The sequence below is a fragment of the Bacillus rossius genome, chromosome 15 (genome assembly GCF_032445375.1).
Source record: "Bacillus rossius redtenbacheri isolate Brsri chromosome 15, Brsri_v3, whole genome shotgun sequence".
In the NCBI taxonomy this organism is placed as follows: domain Eukaryota; kingdom Metazoa; phylum Arthropoda; class Insecta; order Phasmatodea; family Bacillidae; genus Bacillus; species Bacillus rossius.
Window position 1 is genome coordinate 13,246,251 of NC_086342.1, and position 13,691 is coordinate 13,259,941.

General features: G+C 38.7%; 1 protein-coding gene across 1 annotated transcript in view; it reads left to right on the forward strand.

Annotated features, from left to right (window-relative positions):
* Positions 1-392: 392 nt before the first annotated feature.
* The window catches only part of LOC134539636 (lipase 3-like), a 47,094-nt gene continuing 33,795 nt past the window's right edge, over positions 393-13,691 (forward strand). Inside the window, exon 1 of the mRNA XM_063381822.1 lies at positions 393-1,592. Coding sequence (XP_063237892.1) covers positions 1,521-1,592 — 72 coding nt within the window. The 5' untranslated portion in view covers positions 393-1,520. The remainder of the gene's footprint in view (positions 1,593-13,691) is intronic.

Genomic DNA, 13,691 nt, shown 5'->3' on the forward strand with positions numbered 1-13,691 from the left:
TTACGAAAGATAACCTTAGATTAACGAATATCCGTGGATATAATAATTTGTAACCAGAAGAGTTCTTCGTAATTTTAAGGTGTTTCGTTCCTGACATTGTTGCTGCACGGTGTGTGTGTGTGTGTTGGGGGAAAAAAAAGGGGGGGAGGAGGGCATGGATTCAGCGAATGGCCGGGGAACCTCCCTTTTGACGTCACTCGGCGGCATCGCGCTATCCCCCCTCCCCCCCCCCCTCCTTCCTCCGCAAGACGCCACGACGTTTCCGAAGAGGACGGCCTTCCGCGGCGAGTGTAGTTCCTCCGCACTCCGCTCCCCGCGCGGAGGGCGCTGCTGGCGGGTTCGCGCGGTCTGCCCGGCGCTGCTCCACCTGACTCCACCCGGCTCCACCCGGCTCCACAGCGGCGTCGACGCACATTCGGCACGGACGTAACTCGGCTGGTGGTTACGCGCAAGTGCGACTCCATTCGCAAAACACTTGTTTTTTTTTTTTTTCTCTGATTCGCGAAACACTAGTTTATTTTCTCTCTGATTCGCAACACTAGTTTTTTCTCTCTCTCTCTCTCTCTCTCTCTCTCTCTCTCTCTCTCTCTCTGATTCGCTTGAAAATGTTGAACGCTTCGTTTTGTCGGAAGTGAGCATGTTTACATATATTTCAAAATTACTTTCGTTGCCGTAGCATCGACAGTCGTATTACATTTAAACTGTTGTTAAAAACACGTGCTTCGTTTTTTGCAGTGTCATCGAAAAATATGGGTTTCACATTTAAAGTACAAGGAAAAATAACCTTAGAATTTTGTCCACACACTCGTGATCAATTATGTGTATGTGAAATACAAGTGCAATCTCTTAAAAATCATTCCACAGCTGTGTTTACTTCCTTTCTGTAGTTGAAATTCCACTTATTCCAGTAGAGTTTTTTTTTTTAAATATAAGGCGAATTGTGCAAATCTTTGTTTCCGAATACGGGACGAGTTTTCGCTGATCCTGAGATACCGTAAGAGCTGCTTTCGGGTGTAAGACGAGATTCGTTGATCCTGAGTTGCTGTCGCTGGCTTTTGAGAGTGAGGCTTGATTCGCTGATCCTGAGAGGCTGTTCGCTGTTCTCGGGTGTAGGACGATTTCTTCTGGAACGGAGTAGCTGTCACTGTTCTTGAGTATAGGACGATTTCTTCTGGAACGGAGTAGCTGTTCGCTGTTCTCGAGTGTAGGACGAGTTCCGCTGGAACGGAGTAGCTGTTTGCTGTTCTCGAGTATAGGAAGAGTTCCGCTGGAACGGAGTAGCTGTTTGCTGTTCTCGAGTATAGGAAGAGTTCCGCTGGAACGGAGTAGCTGTTTGCTGTTCTCGAGTATAGGAAGAGTTCCGCTGGAACGGAGTAGCTGTTTGCTGTTCTCGAGTATAGGAAGAGTTCCGCTGGAACGGAGTAGCTGTTCGCTGTTCTCGAGTATAGGACCAGGCGAAGCGCTGCTGTTTGCGAGCCGGCGAGCGTCGCGACGCCCCGACGAAGACGACGCCGTCTAACATGCGGGTGTTGGCAACCGTGCTCTGCGCCCTGCAGGTGGCGCTGGCGCTGCCTGAGACCTACATGGACGCTGTGAGTACATGAATTAATGAATCAGTTAATTAGTGTTCCACATAGCGTCAGCAGCAGTGGCGGCACTGGTGTCTGCGAAGTCATTCTCTTTTTCAGGGCCCTAGTACTATACAACTATAGAGAAGGTACGGAATAGCCCCCTAATAAAATTGCTGGAATATTTTGAAAAAAAAAACTCTTTAAAACTATGTTTATTCTTAAGGAAATTTGATGTTCTATCTATAAATATAATACTCGGGTACATTTTATTGATGCCAATGGTGAAATCGCGTCATTAAATGAGGCAATAAAATCTTTGAAGGATTTTTATCACATGAAATCATGACAAGTCTGGTGAAATCGAAAGGTACTGATTGTTAAATTAGATGCGAATAAAAGTGAAATTATTCATTTTTCCCATTGATGTTATTTTTCACAGAAACACTATACAAAAAGAACTATAAAAAAAATTAAAGTTTGTGGCTCTGGGCTCTGCTAGGCGCGGCTTGCCCTCCTGCCTTGGAGTCGCGTCTGTTCGATAGCCGAGGGGGGGGGGGTGGGGGGGGGGAGGTTGTTTACTGACAGACACGTTTAACAAATACTGGGGCAAGGATTAAGACTCAGCTGTCCCAACATCCTCCTGGCTGGAGCGATCTAGGGCAAATCACGGGGAACCCAACATCAGTACGACCGCATTGGGATTCGAGTGTCTTCCGGAATGCAAGTTAATTTTTTTTTTTTTTTTTTTAATATTTATTCAACATCTTAGCTCTAGGTATACGGCATTTGGTAGGAGTAATTTCGTGAACGGAACGGAAGTGTGTAACCACGGTGCTGCCATCTGTGGCGGATGGCGCGAATAAAAGTTTACAAAGTCAAAAAGTATGGGAAGTATTTTAATAAAATTATTTGTCAAAAATTAGGTCCAATGCCCGGGGTTCAGTTGTTTTTTTTTTCAAGGATTTTTTTTTTCTTTTATCAGAACCGTTTCATTTTATAGTTTAAAATTTCGGTCGCTAATCGAATGATTCGATAGTCGATTTAGCTGCTGCGGCAGTGAATTCTAGCGGCGGGCGCGGAAACTACGTGTGATTCGCGTCAATAAATGAAGCTGTGAACACAATTTCCGTAAATGTTTTTTTCACTCTCACTATTACACTATTTTAAAGAATTAATTCTACTTCAATTTCCGCGGCCAAGTGTCGTGCTATATGTGTATTTGCAACATGTGGGCACATGAATTTGCTCGTTACCGAGATTCGATGTTACACATCTCTGGCGGGTTGCACTAAATGACTCTCTCGCAATTTTTTTTTTTCCATTGCACTACCTCGCTCTAGTTAATGAGGTTATACGAAGATTATGTAGAGTAGTGACAGAATGACAACCAGGGGGGGGGGGGAATAATGGAGGTGGTTTAACTGGAATATTCTGAGAAAAATCACCGACTAGCAAAAATTAATGCTAATTCTACCTCGTCCACTTATATATGATTACTGGCAGTAATGAATCCAGCTGTGAACACGTATGGAAGTTATGAATAACTATGTGAGGACTCGGTAAAGTCAGTATGTTGTTATGGTTTTTTTTTTCAAGGTGAGCTGTTACCGCAGGCTATAGCACGTGTCGTTCTTAGATTGCAGTGTGCATTTTAATGGGCATTCACTTTCTCTTTCCAATGCACTATATATCTGCTATTAGCGCTGTTCGTGTTCCAGGCTTCTCTGTTTTCAGATATATGCAAAGAACACTAAAGTTTTAGACACAACTTTATAATTAAAAAATAATAATACATTAAAGTATAAAAATTATTTTTGAGAGTAAAATTTAGAATGAGATTTTTGGTAATACAGTTTTTTTGTTGTATTTAATCAAAAACATCATCTGATAATATTCAGTCCTCTCTTCTAAGAAAATTTATCAGAATTACGCCATATTAATTTCAATCATTTTTTGTCGAAAATGTTTTTTTAAAATATACTTCAATATTAAACATTTGAGCTGTGTTTGAATTTTGAAATTAATTATTGGAATACCTTGTTATTAATAGTGATCGACTGATACGAATAGTTTCTTCTGTAAAATAATAACTTGTGTTTAGAATTTGTATTTTTTTCTTTTATAATGTACCTACACAACTATAATAACTATCAAAATGTAATTTTTATGGACTTAATTTTTTTTTATAATTTAACATTTTCTAAAACTTATAATTATCTATAGTAATAATGTTAATGTTTACAAGATATTTGGTATCAATATGCCAATAGTGTGTGCCATTTGCTCTGTACTGCAACATAAGAGCGAGACAGACTGTACCTGAAATCACAAACCACAAAGGACGTGACGCATGTTGATAGTGATAAACTGCCCAAACCACTTGTTGAAGACGTAAACAAATTGTTGTTGCAATTATTTTTAATTTTTTTTTAAAGTTCCCTCCTGAGATTCATGCCTGAACTCGTCATTGAAATAATTCTCGGAGTTTCGAAAACACGTATCAACATTTTAATTTATCAACTGTATTTCCCGTCCAGTGTTTGTGCGTCATTGTGTACGACTTGGATTGGAGTCACCTTGAAATGGTTTCGCTTCAACTCGTTTGCAAGAAACGAGTTGCGCAACCGACGAGACAAAAAAAAAGAAAAAGAAAAGAAACGCGAGGTGTTTGTTTTCCTCCCTACGATGAACACGTGTTGTAGTGGAATGGGGACGCACCACAACGCCGACAGCTAGAAAACTGCTGTGTGCCACAACGCCGAAATACACTAACGCCGAAAAATGTCATTGCAAGACTGCCACAAAGGTTAGGTTAGGTTAGATTAGGTTAGGTTAGGCTAGGATAGGCTAGGCTAAGTTAGGTTATATTACGCTAGGTTAGGTTAGGTTAGGTTTGATTGTGGTATTTCGGCGTTAATGTACATTTAAGAAACACACACAAATGCATTCAGTTGTTATTTCGGCGTTGTGGTACACAGCAGTTTTCTAGCTGTCGGCGTTATGGTCAATTTTGACATTCGGCGTTATGGTATTTCGGCGTTGTGGTAACGACCCTAGTGGAATCACATGTGCTCATGCATGCGGCGTCTTGTTTGTCTCTGATCACTGGTTTGTGCGCACAAAACACCAACAAAGGCCTTTTGTTAATCAAACTGCGTGTTATGTTTGGTTGAAGGAAAAATCAGCTCTCCGTGCTTCTTAGTCGGTTCGGTATGCTTTTTTTTTCTTTCAAGTATACAAAAAAAAAATGATTTTCTTTGGCAGTGTGAAAATCAGCTCGGAACCTCATGAAGTAGTCGGGAGAAATAGAGAATGGTGGGGTACGTAAAAAAATAATAATTTATATCTACCATAGCGTTTCAGTTCGGGGAAAAAAAACAATCGAATTCTATCTTGAAATTAATGAGTAAATTAGCTAGTCAAAAAAAATTGGTTGTCTGTATAGTCGGTTTACGGAAGATAGTTTAACGTGACAGCGTCATAACGAAACATTGAGGAAATGATTGCATACTTTTATAAATAAAATTGAATAATTTTTACTAAATTATCACTATTTTGTATGGATACAAAGAAGGAGTGAAATGAAATCTACAATTTAATTGATAAATTTCCTTTTATTTTCACTCATTAATTAAAATATGTTTATTACTTTAACGAAGAGATTATTTTAACTATAACTTTTATACATGTTTGCTATTTAACTTCTTCCAATCTGTGTTATTCTGTTAAGGATAGGACGATGATATGAAAAGTAGGAAACGAATGGGAGTGTTTCAAATTTAATGTGCCTCGAAAAAGTCAAATCGATGGTTGTTCCAATCGAGTGGAAGAGAGATAGATGCGGCGCAAGCGTACAATGAGCGTAACGGGACAATGTGCGTAGTGGGACACTTTTTCGTGCGTGCAGCCGGCGTTCATCGATTTATTAGACGTTGTCACGTCAAAAAAATTGAGTGAGTCTTCCAGTACTCGCCAGAGAAGTGCAACATCTAACCTCGGTAGCGAGTTAATTCATGTGTTCTCATGTTGCAAATACACTTATAATACGCTAATTGGACACGGAATTTTGTGTATAATTCTTTAAAATAATGCCGAGTTAATAAATATAGGCGAATTGTGTTTTCGACTAATTTTCTGGACTCTAATCACTCGTAGTTTTCGCACCCTTGCTATAATCGATTTTCATTCGATTTTCAAAGGAAAATGTTAACTATTAAAATCAAACGGCTCCAATAAAAGCGAAAAATGCTTGAAAAAAAACTTCTAAAGCTCGGCTTTGGACCTGAATGTCGGAACAGAAATTTTCCATCTGGATAAAATTCACTAAACGGTCGATAATATAAAGTTTCCCTTTGGCTTTGTGAACTTCTATTCGTGCTTTCCGCTACAGATGACAGTACCGTGTTTACGCAATTACATTTCATGCGACCTCCGTTCCATTGGCGTAATTACTCCTACCAAATGCCGTATACCGAGAGCTGTGATGTTACACTAAGAAAAAAATTGTAGGCGCATTTATAGTTTTTGAAAATACTCACCATACATACATACATAGACCATTGCAATTTTCTTATGCGCATGGGAGTAATTAATTAGCCTACGGCGAGACAGTAAAATCAGAAAAGGCCGTTTTTTTTTCTTCAAATATACCGCAAAATAGAATTTGTGATTACGAAGCCATTTACCACGCACTTTGCCTCTGTGAAATTTACCATGCCCTCACACGCACGTATTATTCATGTGTACGAGATGATGTTAATCCAGGAACTTACCCCGCAGAACTCGACGTTAAATTCGGCGTGATGTTAACTTGTCTCGCATTCATTTAACTGTTCTCAAGAATAGTACCAGATGTTCCCATTCCCCAACAGTCACTTGCAACACGTGTTTGTTTAATGGGGGTTAGGCCCCGCCATCTGGGATTTTTCCATCTTTTTGCTATAAATATAATTTTTGAACTATCGCCCAGACCTCCTACGCCGTGTTGCAACCACATCAGTGGCGGATCCAGAGGTTCACCTCGGAGGGGGACACTCTAGGATTTCAGAGTAGCCGGAGAAAAAAATGTCTTAAAATTACTAAATTTGTATTTAATCTACTCACACTACACATAATATCCAACCACCAGATTTTATAATTCTACAAGAAATTCATTAATTACATTAAAATATTTTATTTTTTTTCACAAACAATAATTTTTGTCGGCAATATCAATGTAGCAGACAACTGGTTTTCCGGGGGGGGGGAGGGGTACTTGCCCCTGGTGCCCCCCTCCCCCTTGGATCCGCCATTGAACCACATATTCACTAAAAGGCTCTGGAACGTAAGCGCCGCGAGAAAATAACTTATTATGTCACTAGGGCGACTAAAACTAGCACTATGATCATACCAGTTCACAAGTGTTGACGTCAAGAAGTAGCCAAGGCTAAGTCCTACTCCATGTCGACCCAAAAAAAAAAAGGGGGGGGGGGGGTTGTCTGTAAAGTCGATTTACGGACGATAATTTTACGTGATAACGTCATAAGAAAACATTGATGAAAAATTGCATACTTTTTTAATTTTCAAATTTTATTTACAGTTTTTGCAAATTTAATTTAAATAATTTGTTTAAATATAATCACGAACAATTAGTTAAAAAGCCCGCCTTAACCTGTTTGATATTATAGAAGATTTTCTCGCACGGTGGTTGGCCGGTTCTTGCACGCTCGGCTCAGGCGGAACGTGACAATTTTTCGTGCGTGCAACCGGCGTTCATCGATTTATAAGACGTTATCACGTCGAAAAAAATTATCACGGAAGCTTTGTTGCAAGCGGTGTCAACATATTTGAAATAGCGTGATGGGCAAGACCAACCCCCTTTAAGAACAATGGCAGAAGTTTTGTGAACTGACAGATCCTAAGACAAGTTACATGATACAGAATTTACAATCCTCACAAGTATATTTATGTTGGGTCAACACACTGCGTCAAAATTTTTTGTGTGCCAATATTTTCCTCTTTTAATTAAAAAAAACCTGAGTGATTATCAACGTGGTAGGTATGTGGCATTAACAAAAATTAACTATCTTTTTAATAAAAGATAAGTTTTTAAAAAATTCACCTCCGGCAACGAATGGAATCCACAGCAGTTGTCTGTGTAAAATTTCTTGGTGTATTTGTTGACTTTTAATATTCACTCGCTCGTAATAAGCTACATTCCTGTAAGGACATCAGATTTTTTTTTTTTTTTTGCTGAGAAGATGATGTACTAAGCTTTGTGGTTTGTCAGTATTCTTATCAACTGCCTTCAGTGCGGCTTTTGTTTGCATTGCGGAGCGTATAATGACCCTTTTTTATCGTCTATAACTCTTGTTGTCTTTACGCTGTTAAAAGGTCTTTGGTTACTTTTTTTACAACGTCATAAGAGTATGTATTATCAAATAACTACAGCAACTTTTAATCATCCTTTGAAATTCTTCAGGCAAAATTCTCGCTGTTCATAATTAACTTCTAGAGTACTAATTCTTACAAAACATTTTATTTTTCAACGCGAAAAAATTCTCAATTTAGCCGGAAATCGTACCGGAAACCTTTGATCCTTAAATCTGGAGTCTTGACCATTAAAAAAAAAGACTGACTAAGATTATTGAAAATAAAAATCGAGGTTACGGGGTGGTAAGACACTGTACATCGATTTCCCATGATTTCCTTGAAAAAAAATGGCTGAGTCATCTTCCGACGTAATTAATATATGTCGTGTGTTTCCGCCCCAAATGACTCGGTTGTTGACTGAAAACGTGTGTACGTAGTAGTAGCGACTTAAAATATGTGGGTTTGTGAATCTTAGTTAAATATTTACCACTTAAAAAATAAAATAAAAAGAACCTTCGTAGCGTAGTTGGTAGCAGAATGCCAAATTTGATGGAAAGGGATTCTGGATTCTTTGAATGCCGGGTAATGCACGGATTTCTGTGGCGATTAAAATTGAAAGATTAGTTCGTAGGCCAGATGGCATAAAGTTTGGGCCATTAAGGCCCGGTGCACACGTGCGGACATTGTCCGTGCAGCGCCGGAGATGCGTTCTCGGAAGGCTTCACTGATAAGAAGTAATGCACACACAGCTGCGGCACCGCAGCGGCACCGCACGTCCATTGCACGTCCACTGTGCTTACATTTTTGTCCGCAGATCCACAGGACCGCTGCGGCGCCGCACGTCCAACTACGTTCCTTAGTACATTGGTGTCAATCGAGCAGTGCACACGTGCGGTCGATTGCCGCAAAGTGAGATGGCAGCATCACGTGAATTTGAAGACATATTAGATGTTGAACTCTTCATCGCAGAAGTTAAAAGTTATCCAGGGATATGGAACGTAGCCGTTGAAGAATACCATGATCGTAATAAAAAAAAAGAAGTGCGTGGATCAACATGTGCCGTAAATTTTGCGAATCGTTTGACGAAAAGGATGACAAGGAAAATAAACAACGAAATATTTAAGAATACATTATACTTTATTTTAATGAATGCCTATATGCTGATCTATATAAATACATATAAGGAAGTAGTGTTTTAATAAACGCACCGTATTTCAGAACAGGCTGTATGATTAAATACATTTTCAGATGTGAAACAAGTGAGTGAATATTTAACGTTTATGTACATACATAATGTCAGGATACATGCTGATGAAATATTATGGGTGGGCAAACCTACAAAGCAACTATGACGTATACTTTAAAATGTTCAAATGCTATTTTGTTGCCATGGTACACTACCAACAGGCGAGGAAAAAGTCAGCAAGTGTGTTTCGTATTTGGTTGCAGTGGAGTGCACCTCTACATCCATTTGTGTCATTATGTGTTACATCATCCATCCCTTGTACACTTTGCTGTGTTCTTCGCTTTTATGCTGTCCGTAATTCTCGCTAATAATTCATCAAATGACTGGACACTCATACGGAAATAATTATGAAATCTTTCTGCATTGCCTCTCAGGTCTGAAAAACGTGTTGCAAATCTGCCTCTCAGGTGTCTTGAGTCGGTGAACGGATGCACCCAATGTTTCCTAGTTGTATCCAATAAACATTTGTACACTAGGTACACAAAGAATTCCCGTTTACGTTTCGACACATCCATCTCGTTGGTCGGCATCGTTCAGACTGTGCGGTATTTGTCCGTGCTGTGTGAATGTGTTTCTGCGGCAACGTTGCGGCGCGCGGACAATGTCCGCACGTGTGCACCGGGTCTAAAAGGCCTATTGAGAAAAAAAGTTAGCTTGTATTTCAGTACTTGTCAGTGATGTGTAAACATGTAACCTCGGTGACGAACAAACTCACGTGTTCTCTTGTTGCAAATACACTCATAATACGAAACTCGGTACGGAATTTAACGTGTAATACTTTAAAATAACGCCAAGCGTTATAAATATAAGCAAATTGTGTTTTCAAACTAAATTTCTGGACGCGAATCACGCCGTAGTTTCCGCACCCGCCGCTATAGTTCGCTGCCGGAGCAGCTACGTTGACTGTTGAATAATTCGATTTGTAGACACAAATGTTAAACTATATATTGAAACGGCTCCAATAAAAACGAAAAAGACTTTAAAAAGTATGAAACTTGGCTTTGGACCTGATTTTCAACAAGGAATGTTATTAAAATACTGCCCATTTTGTCAAAATTCATTAAACAGTTAATACTATAAAGTTTCCCTTTGGCTTTGTGAACTTTGGGTTGTGCTATCTGCCACATACAACAGCACCGTGGTTACACATTTCCGTCCCATGCGACTTACGATATATTCGCGAATTCACTCCCATCAGATGTCTTATACTGAGAGCTAAGATGTTTACACATAAAAAAAAAATTTTGTACATGCAACTTAAAGGGGGCAGGTAGTAACCGAAAGACACCATGTATGACAGTTTCTAGGCTACAAATATTTCCTGTTGTTTAATTTTCGGTATTCGGCTTGGTTAAAGTCATAAATTCAATATGCATGACTGAATATAATAGTGGCTTACTTCTACCAATAGTTTTCCCTGTGAATTTACTTTTCGGAATGACTAAGGTCACTATCACACGGGACCCTGAACTACTTCAGGTAAACGTGTTCAACTACTGCGTGCGGTTACACATTGTCTGAACATGTTACGGTTGAGGCCATTACTCATTCAACCTAAACAGGTTTGCAATGTGGTTCAGAGCGACATATCTTCCAGAGCAAGTCTCTGACTGGCTGTTGAGTGTAGAGTGTAACAGTCCTTAGCGAAAACATAAATATAGTTTAAAAAACTAAAAAAACATGCTTTTAAAGAATATCAAACTAAAAAGTTAAAAATAAATATAGTTTAAAAAACTAAAGAAACATGCTTTTAAAGATTATCAAACTAAAAAGTAAAAAATAATTTTAAAATTAAATTTATGACAATAGTATATAAGCAATACTAGTATAAATGAGAAAAAAGCTTGAGGCGCTTTGTGCCATAATATTAAGCGCCCCATGCTTTTTTCTCATTTATACTAGTATTGCTTATATACTATTGTCATAAATTTAATTTTAAAATTATTTTTTACTTTTTAGTTTGATAATCTTTAAAAGCATGTTTCTTTAGTTTTTTAAACTATATTTATTTTTAACTTTTTAGTTTGATATTCTTTAAAAGCATGTTTTTTAGTTTTTTAAACTATATTTATTTTTAACTTTTTAGTTTGATATTCTTTAAAAGCATGTTTTTTTAGTTTTTTAAACTATATTTATGTATAATTATCATAGGGATAACTATTTGGAGTTGCAACGTCACAAAGAAATGGTAAAGTCTCTACGAATCATTTGCAGTTAGATGTATGGATATAATATTAGAATTTACCGGGGGGAAAAAAAAAATCATTTTTTTTCGGCGTGGCCGGGAGTAGAACCCACGATTGCTGAATCCGAAAGCTGACGTAACAGAAGGCACGCGCCTTAGACCGCTCGGCTAACGAACGTAATGAAATGGGTGGGACATTTTATAGTGATGAGTCACTCACTCTTAGTCGAAAGAGTTACAGACGGACAGACAAACATACAGGTGAAGCTAATATAAAGCATGTAAAAAAAGGGGGTTGTCTGTAAAGTCGGTTTACGGACGGTAATTTTACGTGATAAGGTCATAAGAAAACATTCATGAAAAATTGCATACTTTTTAATTTTCAAATATTATTTACAGTTTTTACAAATTTAATTTAAATAATTTGTTTAAATATAATCACGAACAATTATTTAAAAAAGCCCATCGTAACCTGTTTGATATTATAGAAGATTTTCTCGCACGGTGGTTGACCGGTTCTTGCACGCTCGGCTCAGGCGGAACGTGGCAATTTTTCGTGCGTGCAACCGGCGTTCATCGATTTATAAGACGTTATCACGTCAAAAAACATCGTAATATTGAGAATGTTCCTCGCACAAGTTCCTGTGATATTTTACCGACAACACCAAAAAAATATCAACAGGTAAATATTTTATTGTTTTAAAATTGATGGTGATTTTCTAACAGAGGCACATTTGTTCAAATAAATAGGATCTACAACACATTCATTCGATGACAGTGGACAACCGGTTTTGGAGTTGAACACACTTTGTACAAACTGCCGTGTAACAGTACACGTTCGCGTTAACTTAAACTTGTTCACTTAAACCCGTTCACCTGAAGTGTTTCGGCGTTCCACGTAACCGCGCCCTGAGACTGTAATAATACAGTCACAAAGACACTTGTGTTATGAGCTGTGTGAATATTTAAGTGTGTTGACTCTGCCTTCAAGAAAGAGAATTTTCTATATTAAAATAATAATGTAATGTTATGTTATTAAAACATATGCCGTCTCTCAGTCCCTCAATGCCATCATACTGCCAACCGTAGTGAGGATTCCACAACCCGCTATGTGAATATTAACACAGATGCACCCCAGTAATGTAGTCAGTCACTTGGAGCAACGGGCGGGTTGCAAAAAAACTTAAATTAGAATTTTCTTTTTTTTTTAATTTTTAGTTCATTCAACGATAAAAAACTTTTTTTAAGTTTTTTTTAAACTAGAAGTTTTATTATTATTATTTGTGGTTAACTGCCCTCAGAGGGAGTCGAAGTTTGGGACCTGTGTTGGATTCAGAGGGGGACATAGGGTCTCGTAACCCCCCGTTGCTAAAAAAAAAAAACAGGTAAAAGATGAATTGGACGAAATGGCTTCCTTGGTAAATTTTTCGGCTTATTTTTTTTTTTTTTATGAAAGGCTTATCGAAGACAGATGAATGATAATTTAAAACTTAGTCTGGCTTTAATATCTAGATTTTGTTATAGGCATTAGTTAATGTTATTCTAATGTGGAATTTATTGACGCCCTTAAATTTTTTTAGAATATGTTTTATAAAGCTGAAAAAGGTTGTTCATGTGAATCAAAAAGCGTATTTACCCGTTAAAATTTAAATTTAAAAAAATTGCTGAAGGAGCTTCACCGGTCCGCCAGTTTTATTGAGGGGAAGGGGGGGGGATATTCCAGAATCGCAGGAGGGCCCTTCGCCGCCCCCTTTAAAACGCCCCAAGAAGTCAAACTCTTTGTGTCCGTCCCTGACCGGGAACCGACGTAATTCATCCGAAGCAAATGCTGCAACGAGACGTCATTTGAGATGGTAACTGGAAGACAGTTTTCCCTTTCGGCACGGCAGCGAGTGTTGGCTCGACCAATCAGGCGCATGTGGAACACGGCCTCGGTCAGGGGTGGGGAGGGGGGTTTACCGCGAGAAAAGAAAAGGACGTGATTCACGAGTAGGCGTTGAAAGGGGAAAAAAACTTCTCTGTGACCTTGAGCGAAGAGTCTCAGGCGGGGGGGAAAAAACCACACAGTAAAAAATAAGTATAGCAAACAAACTTCAAACTAAACAAGTTCTTAAAGAAGTGAACAGCTGCGGCAAACTGTTCGGATTGTACGTCGAAACCCGAACCCCTCCCCCTCCTTATTTCCTTCCCTCCTGTGCTGCGAAGTCTAGATCCTCGCGAATTTAACGTAGCCACCGAATGTCTCTTAAACTTAAAAAGCTCGTGTCCACACTGGAAATGGGTTAATCAGTTGAAATAAAGCTTCTCAGCTATTGGTTGAGTCGACATGTAGGTAGTT